Source organism: Cydia pomonella, chromosome 8 (genome assembly GCF_033807575.1).
Source record: "Cydia pomonella isolate Wapato2018A chromosome 8, ilCydPomo1, whole genome shotgun sequence".
Taxonomy (NCBI): domain Eukaryota; kingdom Metazoa; phylum Arthropoda; class Insecta; order Lepidoptera; family Tortricidae; genus Cydia; species Cydia pomonella.
The window spans coordinates 20975049-20996151 of record NC_084710.1 but is presented as its reverse complement, the minus strand read 5'-3'; the positions used below and the strand labels follow the sequence as shown (position 1 = coordinate 20996151).

The following is a 21103-nucleotide window of genomic DNA, read 5'->3' as shown; positions in this document are numbered from 1 at the left end:
ATCTTTCCAAGATCTTAAATGTGTCTTCATCATTTTTCGAATCGGGCCGCTACTTACTCCGTTGGCTCAGCGACCCAAAATGAGACTTGGCGGAGAAAGGTGGCGTCTTGTATCAGAATACAAGACGCCACCTTTCTCCGTCCTGGGCGACTTCTCGCCAATTGTTGTCTCGAGGAATAAAAAAATCCAAAAAAAATCGTCTGTTTATTTATAAAAACCTATGAGAGCGTGTTCATTCAAGCCTAAACTAATCGGTTTATTATTGGCTATGCGGTCGTATCAAAAATACACGCTGTATGTGTAAGGTCATATTATTTTTAAACAGGAATTTTCATATTAATTCTACATAAAATCAGGAGCTATTTTGATCCTGACAGAGTTAAAAAGCGTCCAAAGTTTATATATACATTTTTTTTAGAATATTAAATCTGCTAAGATAAGGATATCGCTAATAAGAAAACATTTTATTGATCGATGTTTTATTCCAGCAAAGCATAATAAATAATGATAAAAAAAAATAGTTTACTTAAACTATGATAACAACGTCACTATTTGCAAACAATCTCAGCCTTTGCATCTAATAGGAAACATTCAAACGATATAATTGTAGTCAGTGTTGGCCGAATGTTAATTAGAATTGACAATATTGAAACTAACCATTACAAATTGAACCGTAAACTGTAACCATTCGGTACGGTTTACGGTTCAATTTATAATGGTTCTTATTTAATATGGTCAATTCTAATTAATGTTCGGCCAACACTGATTGCAGTATTCCTAATTTATCCGGTTATTTTAGAATTCTGTCGCAATAGGGTTGAAATACTTTGGCAGTGAAAGGTGCATAATAAATGACAAAATTCTAAAATTACCCGGCAGTTAGGACACAGAAAATAACCGACAAACTATTCTGCTAAAACTTAGTTTTAGGTACTATAAATACTGATGCTCCAATGAAAATGAATGGGATCTTATATAATTTGTTCGAAACTTATTACCAGACAATCATCCCTCCAAGTTTTGTTTGTAACAATATAATTTTGTTGAAAGTATATAAACGAAACATACTCTTCTCACTTCTTCTTTGTTTTAAAAGGATATTCAAATCTTGATACCTACACATAACCTAGCGGCCATTTAAAATAGTATGCTTTGTGTAAATTTTATCCCAACAAAAACATAAATGTGAAATGGGAGCCAAATTCAATATTAAGAATATGAGTCGTTGTAGATTCGCTCACAAAAGAATTAAGATCTATATGGGTGCCAAGTTTTGTGCTGTGTAGAAAATCCTGAAATTATTAAGGATTTGACTTGACTAATTTTTACCAACAAACCAAATTTTAGAAAAGTAACATAGACAAATAATAATAATAATAATTCAGCCTATATACGTCCCACTACTGGGCACAGGCCTCCTCTCATGCGCGAGAGGGCTCGGGCTATAGTCCCCACGCTAGCCCAATGCGGATTGGGGACTTCACATACACCTTTGAATTTCTTCGCAGATGTATGCAGGTTTCCTCACGATGTTTTCCTTCACCGAAAAAACAAATATAATATACGTAAAAACCCTAACAGTTTTGAATGATTCACGGTTGGTTTCACTACACTTAAATCGACCGGGATATAAACCGTGATTACCTTTTATATTGTTTTTATTGAGCTCCCGATATTTCCCGTGAACAAGATGCATGTAACTGCGTCGAAATATCAGTGGACGGATACTCTCTATACGGAAGTGGGTTAGGTTCTTGGGAAGTTTTTTATCTATAAGTCAGTCAGTCACAAATATGCCGGTTTTAAACGTTAATTTATCAATCATTGTTTGAGCTACGTTTATGAAATTTTGTATTTTAGACAAGCCAAGGGGTTTGAATAAGTGTGCCAAAGTCAATACGTTTCAATTTGGGAAGGGGTCAAAAGTAGCTCGAAATGGTTCGTGTTATAATTATGTTACACACGGTTGCGTTGCCGTTTTCTTTTTTTTTGAACTTGGCTGGACTTGCTGCCGCGTGTCTAGAAAATCATTTTAAAAAGAATACTTAGGTACTGTCAAATACTTTAATTGATGATCAATCTAAGGTTCAAGCTAATTTGACTGTCAATACTAACGGTATGAATTGTCCAATGTAAAGTAAACGCTAAATAGCTCAGCAATTAAAGTCCGTGACTATACAACATACAAAACTAAACGTATTTACAAACAAAACTTAGAGCGATCACTACGTATATGCGAAAAACATGAATAATTGAGTTTATTGATTAAGGAACTCCCTAGAGACCTGTCATTAAAGTTTGTCCCCTGAAATCCTATGTCTGCTTGTCTGTTTTCATTAGAGCCACGGTAATAATTACGATGACGTGGAAATATCTAGATCCCCATAATACATAAAACGGTCGTACACTTGCTTTAAATTATACAATACTTACGTAATTTCGAAATTAACATTTTATCCATTTTTTATTTTTATAATGTTTCTCAGACATATTTAGATAAACCAATAAAAAATATGCGAGAAGCTTAAATCTAATCATAAAATTAGTAGGTAAAACAAGACAGGGTAACAATGTACTAACTATACACTATATTTAAGGCACAGTAGTGGCAGGCTTTGGTACTAAATAACATACAAAGTAGACCAAAAGAGGTACAATCCATCTTAACTAGACGCTACACAAAAGATTAATCCTGTCAATATGATCATTACTCAGAGATTACAAAGTTCTAAAAACTGGGTCTGTATTTTATTTACATAAATTGTTGACCGTGACTAGGGTTGGCATATGTCAGAATTTCCCCTGAGGATTTTTTGTCCTTTATCAAGATTACCTGGTAAAATTGGATAGCAGGGAAAAGGTCTGGATGAGGACGCCAAAAAAAATGCAATCCAATCCAATCAAATGCCAATCAAGTCCAATGCGTTGGTCTGACCAGGCCCGCACCGCTCTTGACTCCACAGTTCACATGGCTGTCAACACCGTCAGAGACAGAAACAGTTGGAGAAAGATCAGGAGAGAGAGAGTGATTCAAAGGACGCGACTCTAAATATTGAGAAATACGACGCAAGAAGGAGGATGAGAATTGCGCGGGGACTTGACTAGAATCAGGGTATTTTGGAAACCTCAACTAGCCTAGTCTGGAGCTAGCTAAAGTCTGGAGTAGGGCAAAGAAAAGGGAAGGATATGCTGTAGCTACGGCATGGGTCGTTTTTGGAGAAATAACTGTCCATGAGATGTTACGATGAAGGGTGATGTCCGGATTTTTGTCGGGATATTCCATTTTTTTATATGATAACCCTAACCGCGATGGCTATGCGATGTGTATCTTCTCTAGCTTGATTGTAAACCCAAGTATCAGTAATATTCAGGGAACTCTTGCGTAGCGCCTATCAGCTCTTCACTCAACCTTCTTAGTCTTCTTAATCTCCAGCAACTTCAAAGTATACAGGCTCCAGAACATCGCAGAAGCCACATACACTATCTGCAATGCGGTTCCATACCCTGGGCTAATGGCCAGACTCCTCGTGAGGAAGGCCAGCGCTGAACAGCGGAGGACCTCCATGAGGGGAGCGTAGGTCGAGGAGTCAAAGAGCATCCCTATGACGGTGAGGGACCAGATGATGTAGCAGACGGATATTAGGACGGAGAGTGGTGACATGCCCTGGAAAAAAAGAAATAGTGATAGATAAAACATTATACAAATACGCTTATTCATTACTTTTTACAGCAGTTTTTGGGTATAAGTGTTAGGTAAGTAAGTAGTCCATCTTAGGTATAAAGAATAGGTAAGTATTTATCTCAACAATGTGCAACAATTTGATGATGTAAGTAATGAAAGTACTGCGACCATTGTAAAAATGAACTGCTGTTAATAGAAGGTTAGGTTAGAACTACGATCCTTGCAAAAACTAACTGCCACCATAAAAGTGGGTTTGGTTAGGTTGGAACTGCGACCCTTGCAAAAGGGAACTGCTGCCATAAAAGTGAGTTAGGTTAAGTTAGAACTGTGACCCTCGCAAAAAAAAAACGAAAAATTATGCTTAATAATTAGGATAAGTAATCATTATGGCAAGTGTTATTGGGGCAAAAGACCATTTGATAGGCTATGTAAAAGGTGCATGAAAAAGGTGCGGGTACAGCTTGCTGGTTGTAAATTAAGCCCGCCCTTGGTCAGCTAATTGGAGAGGTATCAGAATGATTTACCGAATTACACAACTGACATAAAAACAGAGAACATTTAGTTGGTAACAGTAGTTTTTTACGGGGTAGTTAACACTTGAACAGAATAATAAATAACATATGTTTCATGAAATTTGTATTTGCCTCATAGTTAACTTTATGAACGCGTCCCTCACCGGGCTGGGTACGTGTATATCCTCGAATCCTTTCGATGATTCATGTACAACTTTATACGCCTAGATATACGCTTTATACGCTTATAGGGGGGATATCATTTCAACACTGTATTTGTAAATTGTATTTTTAAACTTTTATATGAATGTGATGGTCAAAAATCAAAAAATTCTAACGCTGTGCTTTAATACAGCAGATAAAATGTCTAAAATTCGGTCAGGATCAATATCATACACAGAAAAGAGGTTAAAGCTAATACAAAAAAATAATAAGTATATAGAGTTGAAAAACAGGCGACCTTAATAATACCAAATCTTGATCTTGAGAAAATGTTTCGAACTTATAACAGCGTTAAATCATAACCTACAATTAAATAACCTTAATACACCAAAAGGAGATGGATTAAATAAAATAAATAAATATTATACGGACATTCTTACACAAATTGACTAAGTCCCACGGTAAGCTTAGAAGCTAGGTTGGTCTTTAAATATTAAAAGATTACGTATTTATGTCTCAAAATAACTGCTTTCTGATATCAATAAAATATTTTAATCTGTAAAAAGTATCCAGTTAAGATTTCTTGTATATATCATAAAATGAATGCACTTTAATGCCTAATTTTCGTACTTTATCTTTATGGGCATATTAAAAACATCAACTTCTTAAATCTGTATAATAATAATCATTAAAAAAATTATCCATAATCCAAATCAGTAACTTCTGTAATATCCACAAAAGAGACGCCGAATTTTCCAAACTTTTCTGACTCTTTCAAACTAATTATAGCTCACAGAAATATTTAATGTAGTTCTAATTTCAAGTTGTTAAAGTTTGGTCAATAATTGGACACCTTCACTGTCCACATCAAAAACCTTTCAACCCACAAAGAAAATCACCACTGAAACGTTTTACTCCGTCGTACTGTTTACACTTCTAACAAAATAGTACTCAATCAATCGATCTCTCGCAGATACACAAATCCAGGTCAGATGAAGTGTTTGTTTACGCTACCCCAGTTAACGGATCTAAAAATGGAACTATACGAAATCCTTAAGAGGGAAGAATAGCTTGGCGATTCTAGCGAAATAACGGTACTCTTGATATAAAGTTACATTTCGGGAGAAAACGGTTCGACTAACTAAATCTTAACAAATCACTTTGATTTTGATGTCGATCGCTTTGGCATAATATGTATAATCAAGGTTTATAGATTCCGCTTAAAAAAATTAATACCCTAAACCTAGTTTTTCATTGTGTCAATAACATACTTAAAAATCATGGAGAATAGAAACTATTTTGAAGTGGAATTTTTTTTTTCTCTTTTTTATGGACGGTCATGTTGTACAGTCAGAATCAAAAGTAGCGGATCAAACAAGGTTTCACAAGTATCGACCATTCTGTAACAGCTTAACAAAATGTGGTGGTTCTATATGTAGAACAATTGAGACCTTAAAATATATACTTTTGAACGTAAATTTTAGAGATTTATCAATATTTGGAAAAGTTATCCGGAATATCAGATACTTATGGCGCGATGTTTCATCCGCTATTATTGATGCTGACCCTACACTTGCCTCTTAAGCGTTAAACGAGCACTTAGGTCGTCGAGAATTTATCCGCACTCGATAAAATTTTATCGCGTCCTGTTACGATTGGAGACGGAGATGATAAAGACCATCTATCTAGTATGTCAGAGAAGCTTTGGTTTGATATGGCTGTATAGAGGTAGATAGTTAATTTGAGAAATCGTGTGGCGGATTATTCTTTATTGTCGTTTGACGACCTGTCTGGCTTAGTGGGTGTGACCCTGCCTATGAAGCCGACGGTCCCGGATTCAAATCCTGGTAAAGGCATTTATTTGTGTGATGAGCTCGGATATTTGTTTCTGAGTCATGAGTGGTTTCTATGTATTTAAGTGTTTATATAGGTCTTATATATATCGTTGTCTAAATACCCACAACACAAGGTTTATGAGCTTATTGTGGCACTCAGTGAATTTGTGTAATAATGTCCTATAATATTTTTCTGTATATGGGCAATTTTGTTTAAAGTTGTACACTTCATTTTTTATAGACTTTAGTTTTACTCATAATCACGAGATTTTTCGATCCTAATATGTAGGAGAAAAAAAATACTCCACATTTTTATTTCTATTCTATTACCATTTTTCCATAGGCTTTGTATGACGGTAACAGATTGGAAGGAACTAAATACGTATGGACATTTTGGAACACTTTTTTCCTCCTGTTAGGATCAGATGCAGATGCCCTTTGTTTAGATAAAACTTGCGTTTTGGATTTTGCTCTAATCATTTATTTGGATGCCTTATTTCTAAAATGTAAATACGCGCACAAATGCGCAACAGAATAGATGATAAAAATGTAGTCATAATATTAAATTTGTACAGAATAAACTTACGTTTAAATGTTATCTAAATCGAAAGAAGAATGTTTGTATACTGCTTATTAATCTCTCAAAACAGCCTCTACGTAATGGATCAATTTATTTTATTTTATTATTTAGTTTTTGATGCTGGTACGTCTAAATCAGAGTTCACTTAGCACGATTTGACTACTTAGATAGCTCCTCCTCACGCAAGCTTATCAAAATATAGGTTCGTGAAATCCAAAATGAAGATACAAATAAAAATTAAATCTTATGCACCACTAAGTGCTTTATGGTACCTCAATTTAACGACGCTTTCGAATGAATTTTCCCTCTAAATAACATAAATTTTCAGAAAATATCTTTTTTATTACGGATATCATTATTTCTATATTTATTACATGTGCGTGTTCATTCACAAAATAATTTACATTTTCCTCATAACGACCGCCCCACGGCTCTTTAGGGAGATTTTTTTTATATTTTTTCCATATCAATGGCTGCTGTAAAACGTGATCTTCGAGAGACACGTTCAGCCGGCCATTGGCAACGTGACTGTAGTCCCAATTACTAGTAAATTGGTCCAATCATAGAGAAATAAGTAAGCATGGAGTGCTCACTCCATTCTTACTAAAACGCTTTTTTTTAATACTACGTCGGTGGCAAACAAGCATAAAACCCGCCTGATGGTAAGCAGTTTCCGTAGCCTATGGACGCCTGCAACTCCAGAGGTGTTATATGCGCGTTGCCGACCCTACACACACAACGCATCCTCGTTAACCTCTCGCAACCGGCAGAAACACAACACTAAGAGATTTAAAAGCACCGCTACTTGACACTAGATGTCACGAGTGTCGAGACTGACGAAAAGTGTATTGCTCAACAATTTACAACTAATATTACAAGCAGCCTTCTGCTCTTTAACCTTCTTTTTTCAACGCCTTAGTTGAAAATATAGTTGCGGTTAGTCCGGTTATAATATTAGCTGAAAATTGTTGCGCATTACACTTTTCGTTCGTCGCGACATCTATTGTCAAATAGCAGTACTGATAAATCCGCTAACTGACGCCAGATGTCGACTACGAAAATAATAAGCGTTTTGGTAAGAAAACTGATGTGGGTGAACCGTCTATGCTTACTTATTTATCTTTGGTCCTATTGAACGAAACCCCGAGCGAATTTCAATCGTTACCTATTTGAGTAGTTTCGGGTAATCGTGTTTGATGATTTAATAATAGTTGATCGTATTAAACTACTCGTATATTCGAAGTAACATGTCTACGGGTTGTGAGAAAAATAGTGGGTACCGTTTAAGGGCATATTTGATATCGTGTTTCGACTAGGGAAACTTTAAGAAACTTTTTAAGCGTCGAAAATCTTTTTCTTCTACTTTTTTATAATCAGAAATGCCCTTAAACGGATTCCCGCTATTTTCGTTACACCTTGTACGTGTCTCAGGAAAATTAATATAGTCTGGATCCTATCGAGCCCGAAGGGATGCAAGGGAGGTTCAAATTACGCAGGATACCTGAGAGCCACTTTATTTTAAAATCCTTTGAAAAATCCCGTTATTTGAGTAAATAGATAGATCAGTTTAGAGAAGTAGCCAAATAAGCCAAATTGACAATCGTGTACTACCCTGAACTAACGGCTACCTGTTCTGTTCGCTTAAATTCCAGGTAGCACTATAGCTATTTAAATAAAATTAAACAAACAATTGGATATGGGAGAAAGTAAAGCCCACAGACTCCGTTGGTTGGGCCACCTTGAGAGAATGGACGAAGATCGGAACGTAAAAAGAGCGCACCTGGGTCGCCTAGCAGGAGGACGTCCTATTGGACGCCCTAGGTATCGCTGGAGCAACAGGCGGATCTGCGCGAGCTTCGAGTCGACAATTGGCGAGAGGTCGCCGTGGACCGAGAAAAGTGGCACTGTCTTGTGTCGAAGGCCAAGTCTCATTTTGGGTCGCTGAGCCAACGGAGTAAGTAAATAAGTAAATTTGTTTTTAAGTGGATCATACAACCTTTTAATTTAACAATCTTGGTTACTTCAGAGGCCCATTTCTCGAATGGTATTAGACTAATATCATTAGTGTGTTGCCATGGTAACCCATACGATTTGACAGTTCGTGAACTAATAATATTAGTCTAATACCGTTCGAAAAATGGGCCCATGAGGCCCATTTCTCGAACGGTTTTAGTCTAATATTATTAGTGTGTTGCGATGGTAACCCATACGATTTGACAGTTCGTGTACCCCTCGATATAAGTTACACATATTTGATAATACTATAGTTTTATTACCCCAATAAAGTAAAAATTGAGGTTCGGCACTCAATATTTTATTACCTAGTCCTTAATATTCTGCCGACAAACACTTTCACGCACAGGCTTTTAAGGAGTTGTAACAATTTTATAGCACTTATTGGAAATATAAAAGAACCAGTGGTTCTTTTTGATAGGTTCTCTCCGTAATAGGAAATCGATTGTGGACTAAATTAGATTGTCAACTAAACAGCGACGAAATACTATTATTCTTTAATGAGTTGCTATCGTATTAAAAAAAGGCTTGGAAAATTTTTGTTAAATTCTATCCCTCTCTAACAAACACAAAGATAAAAATGACAGATAAGGAAAAAACGATTGTCAACTTTTCAAGGGCATGTATACTTAACAAGCGTTTTTGAATAACGCTGTTTTTAAAAGTTGTAACCTTAATGAGCTAGGATAAAATAACCTATATGTATATAAAGTTTATTTGTGTAATTACTTTAATCGATGGGTTGCCTTGTTACATATTTACTTACATAACACAACCAAGTTATTTAAACTTATTTAATCAAACCAGACTCGGTTAACAGATAATTTTCACCGAAAACATTTTGCGGCCCACGCAATAAGCGCCTACGGCGTAAGTAAAAATAAAATGATTGCATCAAAAAGTCGGATTTAGCGCAAGAAAATATATACTTTGTGACTTTTTGCACTTGGACATTTGAAATAATAAAGTCATGCACCTGCCAGAATGAAGCTGACGGTATGAAAACTTTTTATGTTATGACCTTTAATTTTAGTCAGTTCTTACATAAGCCAACTATGTAGGGTAGAGGTAAGGAGAACAATCTATGTGTATGAAATGTGTCCATCAAAAAATCTTAAATAGGTGGTGCTACAATACATCTCGAACAAATTTTTGACTTTGATAAAAAAAAAACAAATCACTGACAGCGCACATCACTCCGTCAATAACGTCAAGTTCATGTGCTTGTCATGCCCTTGTGCTACCCTAGCGCCACCGGGGAGATTTAGAATTTACAGCTGCCAGCTGAACACTTTAGCAACAACAGTTCTCCCTGAGAGATTGTTCTCCTTACCTCTACCCTCTACCTCTAACGAAACGTAGCCGTTATTTGAGTCATGATAATTAGTTATTGTGCATTTCGCTCGTACTTGTCTGCACATGTATAGGCGCGGGCGAGATGCATGATAACAAAATAATATTATTTAAATACTCGTATCATTCTGATGTCAGTGCACGTTTGATTTGGCCTATAGGTTGAGGATCTATCTGTTTTTGCATACGAAAATATACTTGTATCCTAAACTTCTAAAATTCTGGAAAATATAGCACCGCCTCCCCTCGTGTCTCTTCCCCTGCGTGGGAAGAAAGTGACCCATTCGAGTTCTTAACCATGAGGGGCTCAAACCCTTTTTTTTTTTTTTTTTTTTTTTTTTTTTTTTTTTTTTTTTTTTTTTTTTTTTTTTTTTTTTTTTTTTTTTTTTTTTGACGGAGTGGGAATGCATTTACGCACAGTGTGTGGGACTCGCCGCTCCTTTCCCCTCTCCTGGCAAGAGGGGGGGGAGAATTGGCCCTACCCACTAAACCCACTCCGGCGTTTCACCCACTTAGCCGTTTATGAGGGCGCACTGGGATCGATGACATTCCACCACTGCGCCCTCCGAGGGGCTCAAACCCTGGGTCACTGCTTAGGTTTTAGGACATAGCTCTTAAGACTAGGTATATATAATTTTGCCTCACCTCCAGAGTGCAGGTACTATTCAGATATTAAGCATAAAAGCCCTGAGCAGCTCGGCTTAAAAGTTCACATAAAAAAAAGAGATGGACAGATCAAATTCGGTCAGCTCCACGCTCAAAAAGCTCCTCGATGCCCATTCAGCGGCGGATAGAAAGAGGTGGCAGCAGATTGTGAAAGAGAAGCTGTTCCCTAGAAGTGGTCACGACCCTCAGTGATGAGGAAACTGGTGCAAGTAGGGATCTATATGTATATAGATATGCAGTTTTCTACTTACAATATTGTGATCTCACACTAGATGTCGTTGTTATGATTTTGTCGTATTTTTTTAAATGTTATTGTTTATTTACATAAAATATGGAAATAGATGTATGGAAGTCGACTTAACGTTAAACATTGGAACAGCACACCGTTTATTTTAAAATAGCATTCTGTCTACCCTGCTCACTTTGAACGTATATTAGTTTATATTCTATATTATAAGAATACATTTTTCACGTTGTCTTCGTCGTCGTCTGAATGTGAAAGCTAATAAAATGATACAATTACCGTACTTTTATATTATTTAAATTGAGTTGATGTGAAATTTTGAAATGTATACCTTGATTACATTCCCGAGATAAATTTAAATGAAAGAAGGCGTCCCTTTGTTTTTACCTTGATTTGTAATTCAATATCGCTCGATAGAGCGGTTTTTGGAATCGTAAAAGGTCGTCTATTTTTACTATGTTTTCAGCATTTTATCCAATACATCTATACAAGGTTTGAAAATAGTTAACGTTTAGAATAGACATGTAAGTTTATTCAAACTTAATTGACTTCTGAGTAGCAACAAAAAAAATCTTTGGTGACCAAATGTATGCAATGTATATAAATATATTGAAACAATAGGTCCGTGGGGTTCCAGCGCGCACAAGTTATTTGCAGAAATCGCGAAGCGTCTGAATGACGTAACTGGTGACTGAAGAGCTGGCGGCTTCCTCGCACAACCTATCAGCATTGCGATACGAGGAAATGCCGTCAGCGTCCTTGGTACAATGCCTCAAGGGCCTATTTTAGATTTGAGCTAGTTATAGTAATACTCGTACCACTGTATATATCCATTATGTAAAATGTTATTGTAAATAAAATATGATTTCATTGTCAAATATATTTAGGTATTTAAAAGTATAACGTATATCTGTATGTATGTAAGTTTGTATGTAAGTCTTATCAATATATCATTATTTAGAATAATTTGATTTGTGTTTCATATTTCATCTCGTTGTCTACAGTCCCGCACTAACTACAAGTTTCTGTTTGACCCAATGGTTGACTGATAGAAAATGCAGACATGAAGTCCGCCATTTGCACAATTTTATATCGTGCAATAAATTTTAAATAAAGAAAGAAATGTCTTATCAAAATCAGATGTGAATGAACAAAGCAATAGGTACCTAACACAAGACTAATAGGTAAGTATAAAGCAATTCAACGTTTTATGAGGACGTTTAGCAGGTTACGCTACGCTACACTACGCTACCCAACGCTACTCTACGCTACACTACGCTACGCAACGCTACTCTACGCTACGCTACACTACGCTACGCTACGCTACGACTGAAGTTTAGACGCTTTTTACATAGATTTTCGTACATTGAACCGCCTGTTGCTAGATCTCTTTTGCACGCGCATAACTATATTGCTGTCCCGCCCATGATGCCGGTTGTCAGTGTCACTATGCGAGCTTGACAGTAAGAGATCGAGAGTTATCATGTTATTAAAGGTTAGATTTGACAAATCCGCACGTTATCGTGGATACATGAACTATATGTATAATTATGCGCGTGCAATAGAGATAGCAACAGGCTGATTTATGTACGAAAATTTATGTGGAAAAGCGTCTCTTCTTTGTTACAAACGGCTAAAAACTATACTAACCATGTATCTAGAAGCGAGTTCGAAGAACCCGTAGAAGACCACAGCATAATGCAGTACCAGATAAAGATTGCACCACGCCGGTAGCGCTACGTCGTATTTCTCTCTCTGCTCAATCTGAAACAAATGATCATCATGGTCATTATTTTATAATAGAACTATCTATGCAGGCCGACCCTAATGTAACAATAGTTGTAGTAAAAACAAGCAGCTTACAATAATATTATAAAAATTATATGACTAATACATGACCCAAAACAGTTTCCAGTAATGGAATATAACATAAATAATAATAATAAAAATTCAGCCTATATACGTCCCACTGCTGGGCACAGGCCTCCTCTCATGTGCGAGAGGGCTCGGGCTATAGTCCCCACGTTAGCCCAATGCGGATTGGGGACTTCACATACACCTTTGAATTTCTTCGCAGATGTATGCAGGTTTCCTCACGATGTTTTCCTTCACCGAAAAGCTAGTGGTAAATATCAAATGATATTTCATACATAAGTTTCGAAAAACTCATTGGTACGAGCCAGGATTTGAACCCACGACCTCCGGATTGAAAGTGGGACGTCATATATCCAGTCAGCCACCACCGCTTAACATAAATGCTTAAGGGAATTTTGAAAAATGAAAATACATTACCTATTATTCATCATTTCAATCAATATAGAAGACAGAGGGAGAAAAGAAAAGACCAATAATATAGTACACCAAAACAACATCATGAGTTAGCAAAATTAATGCCTATAATCTACAATTGATGTGCAAATTGTTACCTTTATATAATTAAATTAAAAGAAGATTTTATCTATCATATTTGACGCCAAAAAATACATAAGATTAGATACATGCATTATCATTTTAGATGAACTAGACGTTATTCTTTAACGAAGAAATTATTTTACCAAGCTTTGTACTGAATGAATCGAGGTTTTAATATTTTGAGTTTACATGTTATTTATTACGACAGAATGGAGTTGCGTAGTTCGGGAACTTCGAACCTAGTTCGTAGTTCGTTTAAAACTGATTTTGTCACCTTGAAGATCGTTTTGGTGATTAGCAGTGTTGGCCGAAACGATAATGCAATGACCATTAACCATTACAAATTGAACCTTAAACTGTCCCCGTGCGTTACGGTTTACGGTTCAATTTGTAATGGTTTGCGGTCAATTGCAATTAACGTTCGGCCAACATTGGTGATTGGCGCGTATCTCATTGCATTTCGCATGCACCAGTCAGCGTAAGCGATCTTCAAGGTAATATCGAATACGATTAAAATCGATACGTTGTTAAATCGGAATCGACCATGAGCTTATTATTATTATTAGTCAGATGCAAACCCGTGAGCCGCTTAAGTTACGTTGCCTCAAGGTTAAATTATTAGGGTAAAGAGAAATAGGACCGGATTCGTCAGGTCGATTCTGATATCCATGTAAAAAAAAGTCGTGTCAAAATATGATATCGAATCGGTAAAACCGAATCGGATGGATGGAGGGGCGCATTTTAATAATAGTGTATCTATATAGTCCTCCTCATCGTTTTCGATGACGGCGACCCCAAATAAACACATTATGGACGTTGTCTAGCGTGAGCCCTAATGTGGCTGGCCAGGCCGAACTTGGTCTTAAATACTCTATTGCACGCGTGACAATAAAGTTGGCCAGCTGCGTTGAACGTGTACACGTAGGAGGGCTTAGGTCTCTCTTTCCGTAACTGGCGTTTTATTTCTAGGCTAGTGAGGCGGTTATCTTCGAATGTTTTGACACCGTTATGGATGGTAGAACGCCAAGAAGACCTCCTTCCAGCAAGCTCCTCCCAACGCTCAGGGTCGATGGCGCAAGCGCTCAGATGCCGTTTGAGCACGTCCTTGTAGCGCAGGTGCTGACCACCGTGCTTCCGCTTACCCACCGCCAACTCAGAGTAGAGCACAGCTTTAGGCAAGCGGTGGTCATCCATTCGAAGGACGTGCCCGCACCACCTATAGTGTATCTATACGTACATGTTGTATGAACCCAATCTACAACTGAACCGATTGCCAAATAAAATGTTGAAAAAAAAAAAACACCCACACTCAAGCGCAAAAGAATCAGGTCATTACTTATAGAAATTTCCATAAGAAAAAAACACCCACACTCAAGCGCAAAAGAATCAGGTCATTACTTATAGAAATTTCCATAAGAAATGACCCGTAAAATGTAAGTAAAGCATGAAATGTGTGGGCCAGTTTAAATACCTTAAAGTTAACTTGAGAAAGGTGAACGCGTAGGCCAAATTGTTTAGGATCTTTAAAGTACTTCTAAATTAGAACACTTGACAAAACGTGTTTCATAATGAAGTACATAACTTAATAAAGTACCTTACGCCCACCGCTGCCTAAAATATTTCTTAAAGTTTATTCTGTTTCGGCCAAAGTTGGAATAAACCTAATTTAACAAACAGGAGACTGATTGTTTCAACTATATTTTAAAGTTTTGATTTTGTTATAGTATCACCTTGACTCATCACTCTGCATCTCACCACCAGTCAGCATGAGCGATCATCAAGGTCGTGTCATCACAAGATCAAAACCAATCAAGATGAAATTGTTAACCCTAAAGTTGGCAAATTAAAAAAAAAATCATCCGTTCTGGCCTCAGTTGCGCCCAATCGAGCATAAAATTCTGCATCCAGAAAAAGATGAATGTGTGCATTATCACTATCATCAGGTTCACTGCCACACGGAGACTTGACTTTTGAGATCGGGCCTCCGTAGCAATAAACAATAGAATATATTATAATACCATTTTAAAACATCACAGATTCCGATTCCTGTGATAAACATGGCCTTTTTTGTAAGAAAAAGTGACGCAACATTGTTTACTCCACGTTTTTATAGACGCAACATTTTAAAAGTGCGTAGTGCAAATAGCAAGTCACCAAACAATTACAAAAAACGTAGAAAAAACAATTGCGTAGTAAATATTACGTCACAGTATTTATAAGGAAAAAGCTTTTTTTGGCATTATATAATATTTTTGGTTATATGAATTCCACATTGACGATTGAATGATTTGTGACCGCAGCCGGCAAAACGTTCTACTTTGCCGCTTGCAATAAGAACGCCTTGACCGGTTATTCGTACAAAGATATAAGCAAATCTCGTCCTTATGGCAAACGACAAAGTCGGACGTTTTGCCGGCATTTTATTTTGTTAACTCAATGATCAGATTGAGCGGGGTCCATTTTCACAATTAACGTGTTTTAATCTCATTTTGATATGACCTTGAAGATCGCTCACGTTGATCGGTGCATGCGAAATGAAGTTAAAGTCATGCGTGAGATGCGAACCTATCACGAAGACGATCGTCAAGGTCGTGTCAAAACCGGTTCGTAACTGTAACAAAATGTATAATTAGAATCGACCCCCTGCTCTTATTAATTGCTATTTGAAATATTTTTCAAATTATTATAAATCGTGTCTCAAAAGATAAATATATTAATATTTAGTATTGCAAATAACTAAATGGAATTGAATTTGTAACGTCATTATGTAATTTTATTTATTATTAAATTTTGATTATTATTTTGTATTTTAAATAGGAGATTTTGTTCTTTTGTGATATTTTTATCTTTATTTGACATTTTAATGACAATTCCAAATAATATACGTTGAGATCTATTTAAATGTTATATTGGTTTGGGATCCTTATTGGGAGACACAATTTTATTATTTTAAATTTATAATCACGATTCATTTTTGACGATCATGATGAGAAGACAAACATACTTTCCACGAATGTAGTAAATTTATATTGTAATAAAGTAGAAATAATGAAATCTAATCTAGTCTTTTAGTACTTACATCTATTTTTTGGTTTTCATCCCCCAGTCTCGCCTGGCCTGGCTCCCAGCTGGGTCCCCAGAATATCGCCTTGAACTTGTCACCAGCTGTTTCTAGCCGACGGAACTTCTCCACCACGTAGCCTGTGTAAAATGCCTGTCAAACAAAAATATTCTGTTAATTAGGAAACAAATTAACAATAACTTTGGCAAAAAAGAACTGCCTTTCAATCAGGGTGCATTTTATCGTCTGCTGATGAAGATAATATGCAAGATTTACTATGAGAAAAACACCACTTTATATTTCTCCAGGATATTGTTAGTTTTTTTGTGTCAACGGTGGGACATCCCCAGTCCAAAGCGTTCAAGTTGATAAACAAGACTAAGAGCGGGGAATTCAGAAAACTGGCGCACCAAGAAGATTTTGATATCCAGTTAGGCTAGTCTTTCTCCGAGACCAAGAAGACAATTCTGTACGTGCAAAGTTGGAGGTAATTTTAAAGTTAAGTCCCGTTAAATTAAATAACATTATACAGTAATTAACAACACATGGCACGTACGTGTGTTTATGGTTTTTCTACTGTCGAAATACAGATTCAGTGTAAATTGCCACCCAAGCAATAACATCGACAATCTCAAAATCTGTAGCAAACAGTGGCATGTTAGCTCTTTGAAGCAGGCACGAAACAAAACTGCGGCAGTCTGAATATATCAAACTCTAACAAATGTATATCAATATCTCAAAAGCCGTATGTGCTCTCCCGTTCTCAATAAACAATCAACCTTACGACTATACCAAAAAGGTTTATGATACAATAGCAACAGATTTAAGGATATCCGAATATTCATTCCTCAAACACATGTCATACATATTTCGGCGTATAAGACGACATTTTCCCCTTAAACCGCATTTCTGACGGGTACCTGTCCTGAATAATGTTGGCAAAACCTACCGCAGTGTTCCTCAGCATGGGTGACAGATAAATATTACTTTAACGACTGCGATATGTCATACAGGATTTGGTAATAAATTGAAGCATATAAGTTTTTATACGAAATGACGGTAGTTGTTACAAATATAATTCAATTGTTATTATGAAAATTGATCGTCACATGTTTTGCTAAGTTTCACAATAGAATGCTTGTACAGTAAATTTAGAGATTAAATAAATACTTGGGGACAATCTTACACAGATCGACCTAGCCCAAAACTAAGCAAAGCTTGTACTATGGGTACTAGGCAACGATATACTCGCATATACGTATTCGTATAATAGATAAACACATACGTACTCGTATATAGTTGAAAACACCCATGACCCAGGAATAAAATCTGTGTTCAACACACAAATGAATGCCTCTTATACTATACAAATGGATTCAAACCCGGGACCATCAACTTCATAGGCAGGTCACCCACTAGGCCAGACCGGTAGTCTTTCGTCGGTCGATAAGAGATTGCTATATATTAAGGTCACAAATTAGAACGCTGAAGTAAATAACGCTGTAACTAGATTGTCAAAATCTACTCGTAGCGCCTGACAAGTTTATCGTAATATGTTTAACTTACGATGACGACAGAAGAGTTATGGTTGATGGTGTACAATTTGTACTACAATGGATAGCAAGCAAAATGTAATAAAGAACAAAAACTAACCTGCAAATACATGGGATTGAAAGAAGGCTGGTTGTAAATAAGGCCGTAGACAATTTGGATCTTGTCCGTCTCGGGGCGGAAGGTGCCGAACAGCCTGTCCCAGATGATCAGGACGCCTCCATAGTTCACGTCTAAGCAGTATTTGTTGCTGCCTACAATAAAATAAAACAATATATCATTAATTAAGTAGCAGTAGTAGTAAACTCTTTTTTGTACAAAAAGAAACACAATAAAATTAAGCTTTTCCAAACTATAAAGCGTAGTAAACTTGTGACCAAATTGGCCACTTAAAAAAATAAGACTATTTACATGTATCAGTTCTGTTTAGGTCCATAATTTTTGGATTCTATCTATGAGAAAGTCCTTTACTGTGCGCACTTATACCACACTGCGTCGCGCAGCGTTGCATTTGAGCATTGTTTATGCTGGTGGAAACGCCATCGACAATATCTCACTTCATAGATAACATCACATATGTATAGGCTCACATATCGTGGTCGTTTTCTATCACCGCACCGCTCGCCTTTGGCAGGGTGTTCATCATATCATACCTCGCTCCTGGCTGCAAAGACAGCCGATAAAGGCACGGCCATTGCCAGACATGATGAGTTGAAACCAGATTAGGTAAGAGATAGATCTTACCATGACGCACTGTATATTAGATAATTATGTTATGGAAGTACTCCAAAGCTCTATGGCTTCAGTGTAAATCCAGAACATCTTGAAGAAATTTCCAGCGCTAGAAAGAGAAGGAGGGTCTTACCATGATGTACTCTATGGTGGCTAGGTGTATTGAGGATGTACTCCAGAGGTCCGAGGCTCTTGATAGTTTCAGTGTGGATCCAGAACATGTACAGGTAGCTAAACTGGTGGTGCATCACGAACTGGGCTGGAGGGATGGCCAGCGCCAGAGGGAGGTAGAAAATCTGTTGACAAGACATAGTGTGACTACTTAAAACACAAATAAATTAATATTTAATAAAATTATTATCAAGGTAAAAAACGAGATAGACTATGTACTCTCATCAGACTCTCAAATTATAAAAGATGTGGGAATCATCAATCAATTTAAATACAACTCCGATCACAGACCCGTTAGAGCTAAACTTAAATTTAATATCAGGATACACAGGCATAAAATTTTTGATAAACGCATCAAACGACTCGAAAGAGATACACTACTAGGAAATATGGATAAGTTTAACCTAGAGCTAAAAAATAGTTTCAGTGCTCTCTCTTCGGTTCCGGAAGTGAGTGCCGAATCTCAGTACAAAGTCATTCTTGAAAGCATAAAGAGAGCAAGTAGAAAAATAAAGCAGGAAAAAAACAAAACCAGAAAACTGTCACACGCAACATTACAATTAATAGAGAACAGACAAAACAACAAACACAATAGAGAACAACGTAACATTTTGGACAAAGCAGTTAAACGGAGCATTAGAAGGGACATGAGAGATGCCAATACAAAACTTGTAGAAGCAGCTCTAAAGACTCAAAGATCCCTTAGAGCAGCCAAAGAGGGTATGACAAAGCAGAAATCATGGATCACTTGCTTAAGAGATGAGAACGGAGTTAGGCAGAGCAACAGACAGAAGGTCACAGAAATCTGCACATGCTTCTATAAAGCCTTATACTCTGACTCATCTCTTGAAGACTACAATATGGAATACTCCTGCTCTGATATACCTCCAATATCAGGCTATGAAGTAAATTATGCCTTAAAAAGTATGATTTACCAAAAAAGCCCCGGTGAAGATGGCGTTACGACGGAAGCATTGAGACTGGGACGACATGTTCTTCTGCCGCATATCACAAATTTTTTCAATAGTATACTTTTCACAGGAATAATACCCAATAATTTTTGCCATTCCAATATCATTCTGTTACATAAAAAAGGTGACAAAGCAGACATAAATAATTATAGACCAATAAGTCTAGTATCCCACATCTACAAGTTATTCATAAAGGTCATTCAGAACAGAATCGCTCCGCTACTAGACCAAAAACAACCACCTGAGCAAGCCGGTTTCCGTCCCTCCTTTTCTACAATCGACCACCTTCACTCCCTAAATCAAATTGTAGAGAAATCCAACGAGTTCAAACAACCGTTGTATTTGGCATTTGTTGACTATAATAAAGCCTTCGATAGTGTCACACATGGAGCCATCTTATCGGCACTGAGTAGTCAACAAATAAACCAAACGTATGTTGAACTCGTTGGACGGATATACAAGAATAGTACGGCCAGCATCAAGCTGCACGCACCAGGTCCTAAATTTAAAATCCTTAAAGGAGTAAAGCAGGGTGACCCGCTCTCTCCTAAATTGTTCACCAGCTGCTTGGAGGAAGTTTTCAAAAAACTGGCGGCCTCTTGGGAGACAAAGGGTATCGAGGTCGGCGATAGGAGGTTGACAAACCTTCGATTCGCGGACGACATCGTACTTTTCTCAACATCGGCAATTGAACTGCAGAGTATGCTACAAGAACTTAGCGACGCAAGCCTTGAGGTTGGTCTGACGATGAACCAATCTAAAACCCAGTTAATGACCAACAGCAAGAAGCACGGGGTGACGGTGGATGGGAACATTTTGCAATATGTCGACGAGTATACTTATCTAGGCCAGATAGTCTCCTTCACAGATCGCCAGGACAAGGAGATTGATAGAAGGATCGAAAACGCCTGGCGGAGCTTTTGGTCTATGAAGGAACTCATGAAAGGTAAACTCCCAATTGCACTAAAGCGCAAGCTCGTCGACATGTGCATCTTACCCATCCTCACCTATGGTGCCCAAACCTGGTCATTAACTGAGGCGCAAAAATCACGGCTCAAGGTTTGTCAAAGAGCAATGGAGCGGAGTATCCTGGGTATCCGAAGATCAGACAGGGTGAGGAACACAGAGCTTCGCTCCAAAACCCGTGTCGTCGATGTT

General features: G+C 37.2%; 1 protein-coding gene across 1 annotated transcript in view; it reads right to left on the bottom strand.

Moving 5' to 3' along the window:
- Positions 1-462: 462 nt before the first annotated feature.
- LOC133520821 (alkylglycerol monooxygenase-like) overlaps positions 463-21103 on the bottom strand; it is a 50835-nt gene continuing 30194 nt past the window's right edge. The window contains exons 6-10 of the mRNA XM_061855499.1: positions 18937-19099; positions 18174-18325; positions 16539-16673; positions 12698-12811; positions 463-3664 (exon numbers count right to left, since the gene is read on the bottom strand). Of these exons, the coding sequence (XP_061711483.1) occupies positions 3401-3664; positions 12698-12811; positions 16539-16673; positions 18174-18325; positions 18937-19099 (828 nt within the window). The 3' untranslated portion in view covers positions 463-3400. The remainder of the gene's footprint in view (positions 3665-12697; positions 12812-16538; positions 16674-18173; positions 18326-18936; positions 19100-21103) is intronic.